At 46.7% G+C, this 14,192-nt stretch overlaps 1 protein-coding gene across 1 annotated transcript in view; it reads left to right on the forward strand.

The window, feature by feature from the left end:
* Positions 1-14,192, forward strand: part of METAP1 (methionyl aminopeptidase 1) — a 336,590-nt gene that overhangs the window by 200,991 nt on the left and 121,407 nt on the right. Inside the window, exon 7 of the mRNA XM_069238322.1 lies at positions 3,040-3,178. Coding sequence (XP_069094423.1) covers positions 3,040-3,178 — 139 coding nt within the window. The remainder of the gene's footprint in view (positions 1-3,039; positions 3,179-14,192) is intronic.

A 14,192-nucleotide genomic window follows, 5' to 3' on the forward strand; every position in this document is an offset into this window, starting at 1 on the left:
TTAGGGCTGTAAGGCCTGCTAGAGGGGTGTCTTACCTATACTGCATAGGCAGTGAGAGGCTGGCATGGCACCCTGAGGGGAGTGCCATGTCGACTTACTCGTTTTGTCCTCACTAGCACACACAAGCTGGCAAGCAGTGTGTCTGTGCTGAGTGAGAGGTCTCCAGGGTGGCATAAGACATGCTGCAGCCCTTAGAGACCTTCCTTGGCATCAGGGCCCTTGGTACTAGAAGTACCAGTTACAAGGGACTTATCTGGATGCCAGGGTCTGCCAATTGTGGATACAAAAGTACAGGTTAGGGAAAGAACACTGGTGCTGGGGCCTGGTTAGCAGGCCTCAGCACACTTTCAATTGTAAACATAGCATCAGCAAAGGCAAAAAGTCAGGGGGCAACCATGCCATGGAGGCATTTCCTTACACAGGCCAATTGGTTTTTATATAGAAAAATCTCTTTTGTTAGTTTATTTTAAGAACCACAGGTTCAAGATTTACAAACAATACTTTAAATGAAAGGTACTTCACTTAGGAACTTTGAATTAGCAAAATAGCATATACAGTTTTCACACAAATGACATATAGCTATTTTAAAACTAGACAGTGCAATTTTCAACAGTTCTGGGGGAGGTAAGTGTTTGTTAGTTTTGCAGGTAAGTAAACCACCTACGGGGTTCAAAGTTGGGTCCAAGGTAGCCCACCGTTGGGGGTTCAGGGCAACCCCAAAGTTACCACACCAGCAGCTCAGGGCCAGTCAGGTGCAGAGGTCAAAGTGGTGCCCAAAACGCATAGGCTTCAATGGAGAAGGGGGTGCCCCGGTTCCAGTCTGCCAGCAGGTAAGTACCCGCGTCTTCGGAGGGCAGACCAGGGGGGTTTTGTAGGGCACCGGGGGGACACAAGTCAGCACAAAAAAGTACACCCTCAGCGGCCGGGTGCAGTGTGCAAACAGGCGTCGGGTTCGCAATAGGTTTCAATGGGAGACCAAAGGGGTCTCTTCAGCGATGCAGGCAAGGGGGGCTCCTCGGGGTAGCCACCACCTGGGCAAGTGATAGGGCCACCTGGGGGTCGCTCTTGCACTGGAGGTTGGATCCTTCAGGTCCTGGGGGCTGCGGGTGCAGTGTCTTTACCAGGTGTCGGGTCTTTGAAGCAGGCAGTCGCTGTCAGGGGGGGCCTCGGGATTCCCTCTGCAGGGGTCGCTGTGGGGGCTCAGGGGGGTCAACTCTGGCTACTCACGGTCTCGTAGTCGCTGGGGAGTCCTCCCTGTGGTGTTTGTTCTCCACAAGTCGAGCCGGTGGCGTCGGGTGCAGAGTGCAAAGTCTCACGCTTCCGGCGGGAAACGTGTGTTGTTTCAAAGTTGCTTCTTTGTTGCAAAGTTGCAGTCTTTGTGGAACAGAGCCGCTGTCCTCGGGAGTTCTTGGTCCTTCTAGATGAAGGGTAGTCCTCTGAGGCTTCAGAGGTCGCTGGACCCTGTGGAACGCGTCACTGGAGCAGTGTCTTTAGAAGTGGGGAGACAGGCCGGTAGAGCTGGGGCCAAAGCAGTTGGTGTCTCCGTCTTCTCTGCAGGTTTTCAGCTCAGCAGTCCTTCTTCGTCTTAAGTTGCAGGAATCTATCTTGCTGTGTTCTGGGAGCCCCTAAATACTCAATTTAGGGGTGTGTTTAGGTCTGGGGGATTAGTAGCCAATGGCTACTAGCCCTGAGGGTGGCTACACCCTCTTTGTGCCTCCTCCCTGAGGGGAGGGTGGGCACATCCCTAATCCTATTGGGGGAATCGTCCATCTGCAAGATGGAGGATTTCTAAAAATCAGAGTCACCTCAGCTCAGGACACCTTAGGAGCTGTCCTGACTGGCCAGTGACTCCTCCTTGTTTTTCTCATTATCTCCTCTGGCCTTGCCGCCAAAAGTGGGGCCGTGGCCGGAGGGTCGGGCAACCCCACTAGCTGGGGTGCTGTAACAAAGGGGGTGAGCCTTTGAGGCTCACCGCCAGGTGTTACAGTTCCTGCAGGGGGAGGTGAGCAGCACCTCCACCCAGTACAGGCTTTGTTACTAGCCACAGAGTGACAAAGGCACTCTCCCCATGTGGCCAGCAACATGTCTGGTGTGTGGCAGGCTGCTAAAACTAGTCAGCCTACACGGATAGTCGGTTAAGGTTTCAGGGGGCACCTCTAAGGTGCCCTCTGGGGTGTATGTTACAATAAAATGTACACTGGCATCAGTGTGCATTTATTGTGCTGAGAAGTTTGATACCAAACTTCACAGTTTTCGGTGTAGCCATTATGATGCTGTGGAGTTCGTGCATGACAGACTCCCAGACCATATACTCGTATGGCTACCCTGCACTTACAATGTCTAAGGTTTTGCTTAGACACTATAGGGGCATAATGCTCATGCACTTATGCATTCACCTATGGTATAGTGCACCCTGCCTTAGGGCTGTAAGGCCTGCTAGAGGGGTGACTTATCTATACCTATAGGCATTGTGAGGTTGGCATGGCACCCTGAGGGGAGTGCCATGTCGACTTAGGCTTTTTATCCCCACTAGCACACACAAGCTGGCAAGCAGTGTGTCTGTGCTGAGTGAGGGGTCCCCAGGGTGGCATAAGACATGCTGCAGCCCTTAGAGACCTTCCCTGGCATCAGGGCCCTTGGTATCAGTAACAGGGGACTTACCTGGATGCCAGGGTGTGCCAATTGTGGAAACAAAGGTACAGGTTAGGGAAAGAACACTGGTGCTGGGGCCTGATTAGCAGGCCTCAGTAGACTTTCAAATCATAACTTGGCATCAACAAAGGCAAACAGTCAGGGGTTAACCATGCCAAGGAGGCATTTCCTTACAATTATGCACTATGATATACAAATATATGTAAAGCGAAAGACATGTATTTTTATAAATATATATATATGTATATGTTGTGTTGCTACAATTAACAATGTCTCTGTATAGAGTACAATGCAATGACGTCAGTCACCTTACACTGACCATACAGTGTGAGATTAATTTTGTTTATCTTTATTCAATTCTTATTGTGTATTATATCATTTGTTTAGGCATGTATTTCCAGACATTGCTATCCTTCACCCTTGAACTACTATAATTTTCCAAAGTCCTGCTGCACGTCTGTGAACGAGGTGATCTGCCATGGAATTCCGGACAGGCGGCCTTTGCAAGATGGTGATATAGTCAATGGTAGGTAAAAGGGAAGGTAAATATTTGCGGAGTATAGTATGTCCACAGGTAGTTTGCGATATTTTATCCTAAAACCTGTTTTACAGTCAATTGGGTTATAAGGATGGTGTTAGGGGTGGCCGAATGGCATCCACAGGTTACAGGGCCTTAATTTTGTTACCTAAGGTTTTTTTTCATCTTAGGTGCCCCACGGGCCCTGTACCATTATCACTCTTACTGAAATCCATTCCCTCCCTTGAAGCACTTGGCTCTCCCGGAAGGGAAGGCAGATTATTTCAAGGGTCCACAGAAAAGTGCTTTGGGGTGGCCTGCAGTCCCTAAAATGGAAAACCACAATATCTCTAACTGGGCTTATTGCAAAAACATTACCTCTTATTGATCAACGTAGTTAGGCCTACATATTTGCAAAGTAGTCACAATAAGAAAGGCCGGCTGCCTCGGACAGTGCCTTCACATTTGTTACTCGCAGGCTTTAACACAAATCAAAATATTAACCTAAGGCCTCAGCCTAAAGTGACCTAAAACATCCTATAGGTACTCGTAATGCATTTATACAGAGTACTATCAACAATGGGCTTTCCTGCAAATGGTAAGCAGAAGTCTGGTTAGACTCCACTTTCCACCATTAGGGCCACAACATCTCTGTAACTCATGCTTAGCAACCCTTAGGACCATGTAACTTCTAGCAGGGCCTCTACATAAGTTAGATTCTAGAATGCAGCTCTAAACAAGTACCTTCCTTTTTATAGGCATCTTCATTTTCTTCCTGGTGGGCTGAGCCACCAGCACCACCTTCCAGGGTCCTGACCCCCATACTTAGTTGAACTCAATTTTGTCCTTCATGCACAGCGGTTGTCTCGTTTTCTACAGGGCTTACTCCTTCAAGGCATACTTCTAGCACACTTTTCCACAGCTAATTTGGTTTCTTACAAAAATCATGTACAGCTGCTTCAGCAGGGTTAGGATCCAAGTCCCTTGCAGAGCTCCTTAGTCACTCTGCATCTGGGTTGATAACTTAATGCAGGTTTTTCCTCTTGGTGAATGTAGTCTAGCTATCCCTTTTCTCCAGGCAGTGTGCAACTCTGATAGCAGGGCCCTTGCGCTGTCCCCACCTGGTAGGAAGCCAGCAACGAGGGTTAATGACTGAGTCTCAAGTAATCCCCCTCACCCCAACTCCACTGAGACAGCCCTGTCATCTGTCAATGTGAAAACGTATACATTGACCTGGGATCGAGCCCCGGGAACACTGTGGATGTCAAAGAATATGCTTTGAAGCTGATTTTAGACAGTTCCTAGCATTTTGTTTGAGCTGCAAACTGTCCAAGCTAAACAAAAATCTCTTAAAGTTCATTAGTTAGACGGAGTGGAGTGGCTCTTCTCTGTCAAAGAAACTTCAAAAATAAAACAAAAAAAGTGCTAAAAGGGGAGAGACCATTCCACATACCGACTACAAAGCACTGTCTACGATAACACTTCACGGAAGAATGAAGTAGGAGAGGAAGGGACTGTGCCCCTACACTGCAACGGGGCATCAGTCTACCTTGTTTCACAAGCTTGCTACACTTCAAAGGTATTTCTGGGATGTTCCTAGGATCTGCATCCCTGCCTGGCAGTTTCTCGCCATCCTCAGCTTCGTGAACCATTCACCCACAGGAAATTGAAAATGAGATCCTGTCACTGCACAGCAAAGTGCTACATGTACACTCGACACCCACCGAACTACACATAAAGCATGTCCAGAGCACATGCGCTCTGTATACATACCGCTTGTTTTACCCTACTGAGAGATCCATGCCCTAGCTGTCCACATGCAGGTACATTGCCTTAAAACCCCAGCACTTCAGGTTACAATTCATGATACAATTTAAACCGAGCCTACATTATGAGAAACTCTATTAGGGATGCTTACCACACAGGGGAGAGCCAGATACAAGAGGTTAGAAAGTGAAAAACTGGGAGTTGTCATGGGTTAGAAACGCTTATTTTTATTAGGAGCTAAAGAGTAAAAGTACAGTCCCATGCTTCTTTCTAATTGATCTATTAATTTGAAATTCCCCATTTCGGTACCCCCTTTTCATTTACGTTCATTCCTCATTAATTACAATCAGTCCCTGCCATGTTTTGAAAGGCATCTTCCCAACTTATTTCTTTAAGTTTGTCATATAGTTTCATGTTCCGTGGTTGAATTCAGTTGTAATGGCGTGTAAACGCAGATGTAGCTGGGAGCTCACATTTCAGATTGTTTTGTGAATTGTCGAATTGATCACCCATGGTAGCTGGTGCGACACATTGTGAACCACATAGCCTGTTTCTTATAAATATACAAGCATTATTCTTTCGTTTTGTTGCTGAGCTTGGAACAACTCTGTAGGAAGTTGGCTCTGTATGTGCTATTTCAAAGTAAGGAATAGCATGCACAGAGTCCAAGGGTTCCCCTTAGAGGTAAAATAGTGGTAAAAATAGATAATACTAATGCTCTATTTTGTGGTAGTGTGGTCGAGCAGTAGGCTTATCCAAGGAGTAGTGTTAAGCATTTGTTGTACATACACATAGACAATAAATGAGGTACACACACTCAGAGACAAATCCAGCCAATAGGTTTTTATATAGAAAAATATCTTTTCTTAGTTTATTTTAAGAACCACAGGTTCAAATTCTACATGTAATATCTCATTCGAAAGGTATTGCAGGTAAGTACTTTAGGAACTTTAAATCATAAAAATTGCATGTATACTTTTCAAGTTATTGACAAATAGCTGTTTTAAAAGTGGACACTTAGTGCAATTTTCACAGTTCCTGGGGGAGGTAAGTTTTTGTTAGTTTTACCAGGTAAGTAAGACACTTACAGGGTTCAGTTCTTGGTCCAAGGTAGCCCACCGTTGGGGGTTCAGAGCAACCCCAAAGTCACCACACCAGCAGCTCAGGGCCGGTCAGGTGCAGAGTTCAAAGTGGTGCCCAAAACACATAGGCTAGAATGGAGAGAAGGGGGTGCCCCGGTTCCGGTCTGCTGGCAGGTAAGTACCCGCGTCTTTGGAGGGCAGACCAGGGGGGGTTTTGTAGGGCACCGGGGGGGACACAAGCCCACACAGAAATTTCACCCTCAGCAGCGCGGGGGCGGCCGGGTGCAGTGTAGAAACAAGCGTCGGGTTTGTAATGGAAGTCAATGGGAGATCTTGGGATCTCTTCAGCGCTGCAGGCAGGCAAGGGGGGGGTTCCTCGGGGAAACCTCCACTTGGTCAAGGGAGAGGGACTCCTGGGGGTCACTCCTCCAGTGAAAGTCCGGTCCTTCAGGTCCTGGGGGCTGCGGGTGCAGGGTCTCTCCCAGGTGTCGGGACTTAGGATTCAAAGAGTCGCGGTCAGGGGAAGCCTCGGGATTCCCTCTGCAGGCGGCGCTGTGGGGGCTCAGGGGGGACAGGTTTTTGTACTCACAGTCTTAGAGTAGTCCTGGGGTCCCTCCTGAGGTGTTGGATCGCCACCAGCCGAGTCGGGGTCGCCGGGTGCAGTGTTGCAAGTCTCACGCTTCTTGCGGGGAGCTTGCAGGGTTCTTTAAAGCTGCTGGAAACAAAGTTGCAGCTTTTCTTGGAGCAGGTCCGCTGTCCTCGGGAGTTTCTTGTCTTTTCGAAGCAGGGGCAGTCCTCAGAGGATGTCGAGGTCGCTGGTCCCTTTGGAAGGCGTCGCTGGAGCAGGATCTTTGGAAGGCAGGAGACAGGCCGGTGAGTTTCTGGAGCCAAGGCAGTTGTCGTCTTCTGGTCTTCCTCTGCAGGGGTTTTCAGCTAGGCAGTCCTTCTTCTTGTAGTTGCAGGAATCTAATTTTCTAGGGTTCAGGGTAGCCCTTAAATACTAAATTTAAGGGCGTGTTTAGGTCTGGGGGGTTAGTAGCCAATGGCTACTAGCCCTGAGGGTGGGTACACCCTCTTTGTGCCTCCTCCCAAGGGGAGGGGGTCACAATCCTAACCCTATTGGGGGAATCCTCCATCTGCAAGATGGAGGATTTCTAAAAGTTAGAGTCACTTCAGCTCAGGACACCTTAGGGGCTGTCCTGACTGGCCAGTGACTCCTCCTTGTTTTTCTCATTATTTTCTCCGGCCTTGCCGCCAAAAGTGGGGCCTGGCCGGAGGGGGCGGGCAACTCCACTAGCTGGAGTGTCCTGCTGGGTTGGCACAAAGGAGGTGAGCCTTTGAGGCTCACCGCCAGGTGTGACAATTCCTGCCTGGGGGAGGTGTTAGCATCTCCACCCAGTGCAGGCTTTGTTACTGGCCTCAGAGTGACAAAGGCACTCTCCCCATGGGGCCAGCAACATGTCTCTGGTGTGGCAGGCTGCTGGAACTAGTCAGCCTACACAGACAGTCGGTTAAGTTTCAGGGGGCACCTCTAAGGTGCCCTCTGTGGTGTATTTTACAATAAAATGTACACTGGCATCAGTGTGCATTTATTGTGCTGAGAAGTTTGATACCAAACTTCCCAGTTTTCAGTGTAGCCATTATGGTGCTGTGGAGTTCGTGTTTGACTGACTCCCAGACCATATACTCTTATGGCTACCCTGCACTTACAATGTCTAAGGTTTTGTTTAGACACTGTAGGGGTACCATGCTCATGCACTGGTACCCTCACCTATGGTATAGTGCACCCTGCCTTAGGGCTGTAAGGCCTGCTAGAGGGGTGTCTTACCTATACTGCATAGGCAGTGAGAGGCTGGCATGGCACCCTGAGGGGAGTGCCATGTCGACTTACTCGTTTTGTCCTCACTAGCACACACAAGCTGGTAAGCAGTGTGTCTGTGCTGAGTGAGAGGTCTCCAGGGTGGCATAAGACATGCTGCAGCCCTTAGAGACCTTCCTTGGCATCAGGGCCCTTGGTACTAGAAGTACCAGTTACAAGGGACTTATCTGGATGCCAGGGTCTGCCAATTGTGGATACAAAAGTACAGGTTAGGGAAAGAACACTGGTGCTGGGGCCTGGTTAGCAGGCCTCAGCACACTTTCAATTGTAAACATAGCATCAGCAAAGGCAAAAAGTCAGGGGGCAACCATGCCAAGGAGGCATTTCCTTACAAACTCTTAAATAGGTAATCATGAGGTGGGAAAATCAGTAACTTGACTTTCAAAACAAATAGAGCATGCTAAGAGTTAGACTGTTGTCTAATTTTCACCTAAGGTTTTGTTTTTGGTTTGAGCCTAACGTTCTCTAAACATAGGTTGAAGGGGTGTTATCGTTATTATTCGCCTCCTCAAAACAATGGGACGCCCCATTTCTCAGCTATGCCGTCCTGCTGCACACTATCATGCACTTCTTGTGAACTTGCATATTTCATTAATGCCATTGACATCCTACAGTTTACATTATATGGCGATGAAATGCTCCTTTAGTATCATGCAATGTAATGTATATGTCCATGTTAAAAGGCTGTCAACATGTAGAGGTCCTTACAGATGATTAACACAGAGGTGAAACGTGCTGCAGGTGCACTGCAAAGTCATGTTTTTTTAGACTTTAAAAGCAAGTATATGGCTGCTGTACCTCTTGCAGTGTAGCTGATCTCACATTAAGTTTGTGAACATGGTAGGCTGTTGTAATCGTTTCTCAGGTTTTCACTCAACAAGCAGTGTCTTAGACATGTTCCTTCATTCTTGTGTAAAAAATAAATTAAAAAAAAAACTGGTCATTAAAGAAATATTTAAAACAGTTGGGAAAACGTAAGCATTTTGGAAAATAAACTCCTGTTTGTTTTTTTGTTTTTTTGTTTTTTTAATACCCCCTTTTCTTCATACCACCTATTTTACTCTTAGATTGCCAAAGTGTTTTTCCTTTACTTCTGTTTTTTATTGACCTTTCTTTTCTGCACTCACTGTACTCCATGACAGGAAAAAAATAAAATCTAACGGTATGTCCCACAACAGGGTAAATGGGGGGGGGGGGGGTGTTTGGGGGTGTTTGAAGCCTACTCAGAAGGGTCTGGTTTCAGGCAGACCCATTCCCAAGATAAAGTGCCTCTACATGTTAGCAGAACCATAGGTACGGGTAAGTTAACTTATTTCCACAAAAAGGCTATTCCAGCTGGTATAATTAATTGTGAAATAGCAATGAGTTGCAGCTTCTCTGATGTTGGATGTTGACATCAGCCCTTCCTTTGCAGTAATGTACCCTACTCTACAATATTTTTGGGTCTCGCCTGGGGCAGCGTATGCGGTGTCACTTGCAGGACATTTTGTTTACTTACAGGGATTTTGGAGTCCCCCCATTGCTTACCATTGGTTGGCTTTATCATCATCGTAATTGCTTTGCTTCTTTTCGGTCAGTGCTTGCTGGTTTCACTTCCTCTTCGTGTGTTTGAGCCTTCCCTGGAGCATGACCCAAGTACCGCTTCTTAGCCCAATGTTCTGCCACTGCTCTAGCTTTCAAAACTACTTTTTGATTACAGTTACAGTACTGTATAAGACTACATAAGTTTGCAGGCTGTTTACTTCCTCCTGTGTCCCCATCTGCCCCACTCCACGTTGCAAATTGTTTTATATATCGTGAAATCAGGCCAACAGCATTGGAATTTACCTGAGCACAAGGTCAGGTTCTTTTTTTGTTGTTGCTTGTCCAGTATTCTTATCACCTGCCACCCGTGTTGTCACTTGCCCCCTCCAACTCTGCATTGTTGCTTGCTCCCTCTCACCCTGCATCGCTGCTTGCGTGCTTTGATGCTTGAAATCCATACATCTTTATAAAAATTAAAAAAAGCCCTAAACCTGTTTCCTACAAGTTGAATCGTTAAGCTGTCTGAGTTGTGAATTATGCCCAGAAACTGTAGGAATTGTAGCAGAATAAACTGAGATTTTGTGAAGCTAATGGCCAACTGCAGCTCCCAGAACGGGTCAGTACACTACTGTACTTCTGCAACATCTGGTAAGGGAGGGATGTGGTGGATTAAAAAATGGTGGCTCAGTGTCACATTGAAAGGTAGTCCATACGAAATAGATGACCTTTGGTCAATAAAGGAAGTGGATTCAGGTAATGATTCATCTGTGCAAGGACAAATGCTTGGACATCGGAGACACGTATGCCTATAAGAGCACGTCATATAAAATAAGGTGTTTGAAATAAAAAATGCACATTCATGCTTCATTAAAACGTTAATGCCTATTTAATGAGGTACATGTCTGCTAAATGCATAGTACACTCAATTATGTCCACTTCTATGTCCACTGGCGTAGTGACCAGCAGTGAAATTGTGCATGCACCTTTTCACACAGGCTACAATGGCAGGCCTGAAGACATAGTTTGCATGGACTACCATGGGTGGCATAATACATGCTGCAGCCCATGGGGGACCTCTGGTGTACCAATGCCCTGGGTACCTAAGTACTATGTACTAGGGACTTACAGGGGTAAACCAGTGTGCCAATTGTGGGGTGTAAAGGGTACCAAAGCAAACAAATTTAGGGGAGAGAGCACAATCACTGGGGTACTGGTTAGCAGGATCCCAGTGAAAACAGTCTAAGCACACTGATAGAAAAAAAAAGTGGGGGTAACCATGCCAAAAAGATTGAATTTCCTACGCAACACCCTCCCACTCCATACAAAGGATATTAAGACTAACCTTGCCCAGTTGAGTCTTCGTTGTCTAAGTGGAAGTATCTAAAGAGTCTGTCTGCATTGCGGTGGTTAATCCCAGGTCTGTATTTCACGGTATAGTCTATTCCCTTTAGGGAGATGGAACCACTTCAGCAATTTGGGATTTTCACCTTTCATTTGTTTCAGCCGTAGGAGGGGCTTGTCTGTTTGAACAAAGAAGTTAGTGCCAAATAGGTATGACCCCAGCTTCTTCAAGGCCCAGACCACAGCAAAGGCCTCGCTCTCAATGGCTGACCAACGCTTTTCTCTGGTGGCCAGCCTTCTGTTTATAAAATCAACAGGTTGATCCAGGCCCCCTTCAATTAGTTGTGAAAGAACTGCCCCTATCCCTACATCAGAAGCATCTGTTTGGACATTGAATTGTTTGGAGTAATCAGGGCTTCTTAGAATGGGAGTAGAGCACATGACCTGTTTCAGGTCATCAAAGGACGTCTGGCAGCTAGCTGTCCACAAGACTTTCTTTGGCATCCTTTTGGATGTGAGGTCATTTGAGTGTGCTACAATGGAGCCATAGCATTTAATGAACCTCCTGTAGTACCCAGTCAGGCCTAAGAAGGCTCTGACCTGGGCTTGAGTAGTAGGGGCAACCCAGTCCATGACTGTCTGGATTTTGCCCTGGAATGGCTGAATTTGGCCTCCACCTACCAGATGGCCCAAAATAAATGACTTTGCCCTACCCTGTCTGGCATTTTGATGCCTTGATAGTGAGGTCTGCCTTTTTTTATGGTCTCAAGTGCATTACTGACGTGGGCCAGGTGATCCTCCCAGATGGAGCGAAAGACAGCTATATCATATAGATATGCTGCACTAAAGCTTTCCAGGCCTTGGATAACTTTGTTAATCAACCTTTGAAATGTGGTTGGGGCATTCTTCAAACCAAAGGGCATCATTGTAATGTGATAATGCCCACTAGGTGTTGAGAATGCTGGTTCAGGTTTGGCATCCTCTGATATTTTGATCTGCCAGTATCCAGCAGTCAAAATGTACTGAGTTTCTTGGCAGCAGCCAGAGTATTTATCAGCTCTTCTGCCCTAGGGATTGGATGACCATGAGTCCTGGTGTCACTGTATTGAGGCCTCTGTAGTCAACACAATCTCATCTCTTGCCATTTTGAGAGTGAGTTTTGGGTACCAAGACTAGAGGACTAAGCCCAAGGACTGGGTGAAGGCTCAGTGACTCCTTAGTCAAGCATCTTTTGCACTTCTGCTTTGATGCATTCTCTGACATGGTCAGGCTGCCTATATATTTTGCTTTTTACAGGCAGACTGTCACCTGTGTCAATGGTATGTTCACACTAGGTGGTTTGACCAGGGATCTGACCGATTTTTACAGTCCTCCTTTTGCTGGTCAGAGTGGCAGTCCGCAAGAACTAATCCCTGTACTGAGCCATATACTGGGTTGTGGGAGAAGAGGTCAGGGAGAGGGTCGCTCTCTTTCTCCTGACCGTCATCTGTGGCCATGAGTAAAGTCATGTGTCAGCCCTCTCATAGTAAGACTTCAGGTGGCTCACATTAAGCACCCTGTGGGGACTTCTGGGAGTGCCTAGGTCAACCACGTAGGTGACCTCACCTTTCTTTTCCACAAAAGTGTGAGGGCCACTCCACTTATCTTGGAGTGCCCTTGGGAGCCACAGGCTCCAAGACCCACTTCTTTTGTCCTGGCTGGTAAACTGTTAGCACAGCCTTTTGGTCATGCCACTGCTTTAGCAGTTCTTGGCTGGCCTCAAGGTTTAGACGCCCTCTTCATGTACTCAGCCATTCTGGATCTTAGGCTTAGCACATAGTCTACTATGTTCTGTTTGGGAGGTTTGAAAGGTTGCTTCCAACCTTCCATCACAAGGGCAAGTGGACCTTCAACAGGATGTCCAAACAAAAGCTCAAAAGGAGCTATAGCCTACTCCTTTTTGTGGAACTTCCATGTAGATGAAGGTGAGGCAAGGCAATAGTACATCCCATCTCCTCCGGAAATCTTCTGAGAGTCCCACGATCATGCCTTTGAGGGTTTGTTGAATCTCTCAACTAATCCATTTGTTTGTGGGTGATGATGGGTGGTGAATTTGACACCACACTCCTCCCACGTGGCTTTAAGGTATGCAGAAATGAAGTTGGCACCTCTGTCTGACACCACCTCCTAAGAAAAACTCACCCTAGAAAATATTCCTAGGAGGGCCTTGGCCACTGCAGGACTTGTAGTGGTCCTAAGGGGAATTGCTTCTGGGTACCTGGTGACATGGTCCACCACCACCACCAGCTTAAACTTATTCCCAGAGGCAGTTGGAGGTGTCCAGGGGGCTAACGATGTCTGCCCCTACCCTCTCAGAGGGTACCCTTGCCACTGGCATGGCAGGTAGCACAGGAGCCACAAACCTCCTTTGTATCCTCAGACATATGGGGCTAGTGAAAGTGAGGGACAAGTGTCTCAAGTCTTGCTTTGCCCCAAAATGATCTGCAAAGAAAATTTCATGTGCCAAGGTCAATCAAAATTCCCTAAATTTGGGGGGAATGACTAACTTCCTGGTCGCACCAGGTTTGGCCTCTGAATAAAGGAAGTTATTGTCCCAGTAGACCTTATAGGTCCCACTGACATTCCCTGCTCCATAAGCTGCAGCTTGCTGCCTCAGACTTTCTAGAGTAGGTGAGGACTTCTGCTCTAGACTAAGCTCTTCCCTGATGGGTCCTGCACCAAAGAGCTCAGCTGTATCAACTTTAAGTTCCTCTGGTGTAGGCTTCACCCAAGGGGTAGGTTCCTCTCCCTTAGGAATGGGATCCTCATTAGAAGTATGAACAGGGGGTAATTTTTTTTTTTTTACCCCGTCTGCCTCTTTTTGGGAGCTGTAGGAAGTTGGCTCTGTATGTGCTATTTCAAAGTAAGGAATAGCATGCACAGAGTCCAAGGGTTCCCCTTAGAGGTAAAATAGTGGTAAAAATAGATAATACTAATGCTCTATTTTGTGGTAGTGTGGTCGAGCAGTAGGCTTATCCAAGGAGTAGTGTTAAGCATTTGTTGTACATACACATAGACAATAAATGAGGTACACACACTCAGAGACAAATCCAGCCAATAGGTTTTGTTATAGAAAAATATCTTTTCTTAGTTTATTTTAAGAACCACAGGTTCAAATTTAACATGTAATATCTTGTTTGAAAGGTATTGCAGGTAAGTACATTAGGAACTTTGAATCATTTCAATTGCATGTATACTTTTCAAGTTATTGACAAATAGCTACTTTAAAAGTGGACACTTAGTGCAATTTTCACAGTTCCTGGGGGAGGTAAGTTTTTGTTAGTTTTACCAGGTAAGTAAGACACTTACAGGGTTCAGTTCTTGGTCCAAGGTAGCCCACCGTTGGGGGTTCAGAGCATCCCCAAAGTCACCACACCAGCAGCTCAGGGCC

This window comes from Pleurodeles waltl, chromosome 1_2 (genome assembly GCF_031143425.1).
Source record: "Pleurodeles waltl isolate 20211129_DDA chromosome 1_2, aPleWal1.hap1.20221129, whole genome shotgun sequence".
In the NCBI taxonomy this organism is placed as follows: Eukaryota; Metazoa; Chordata; class Amphibia; order Caudata; family Salamandridae; genus Pleurodeles; species Pleurodeles waltl.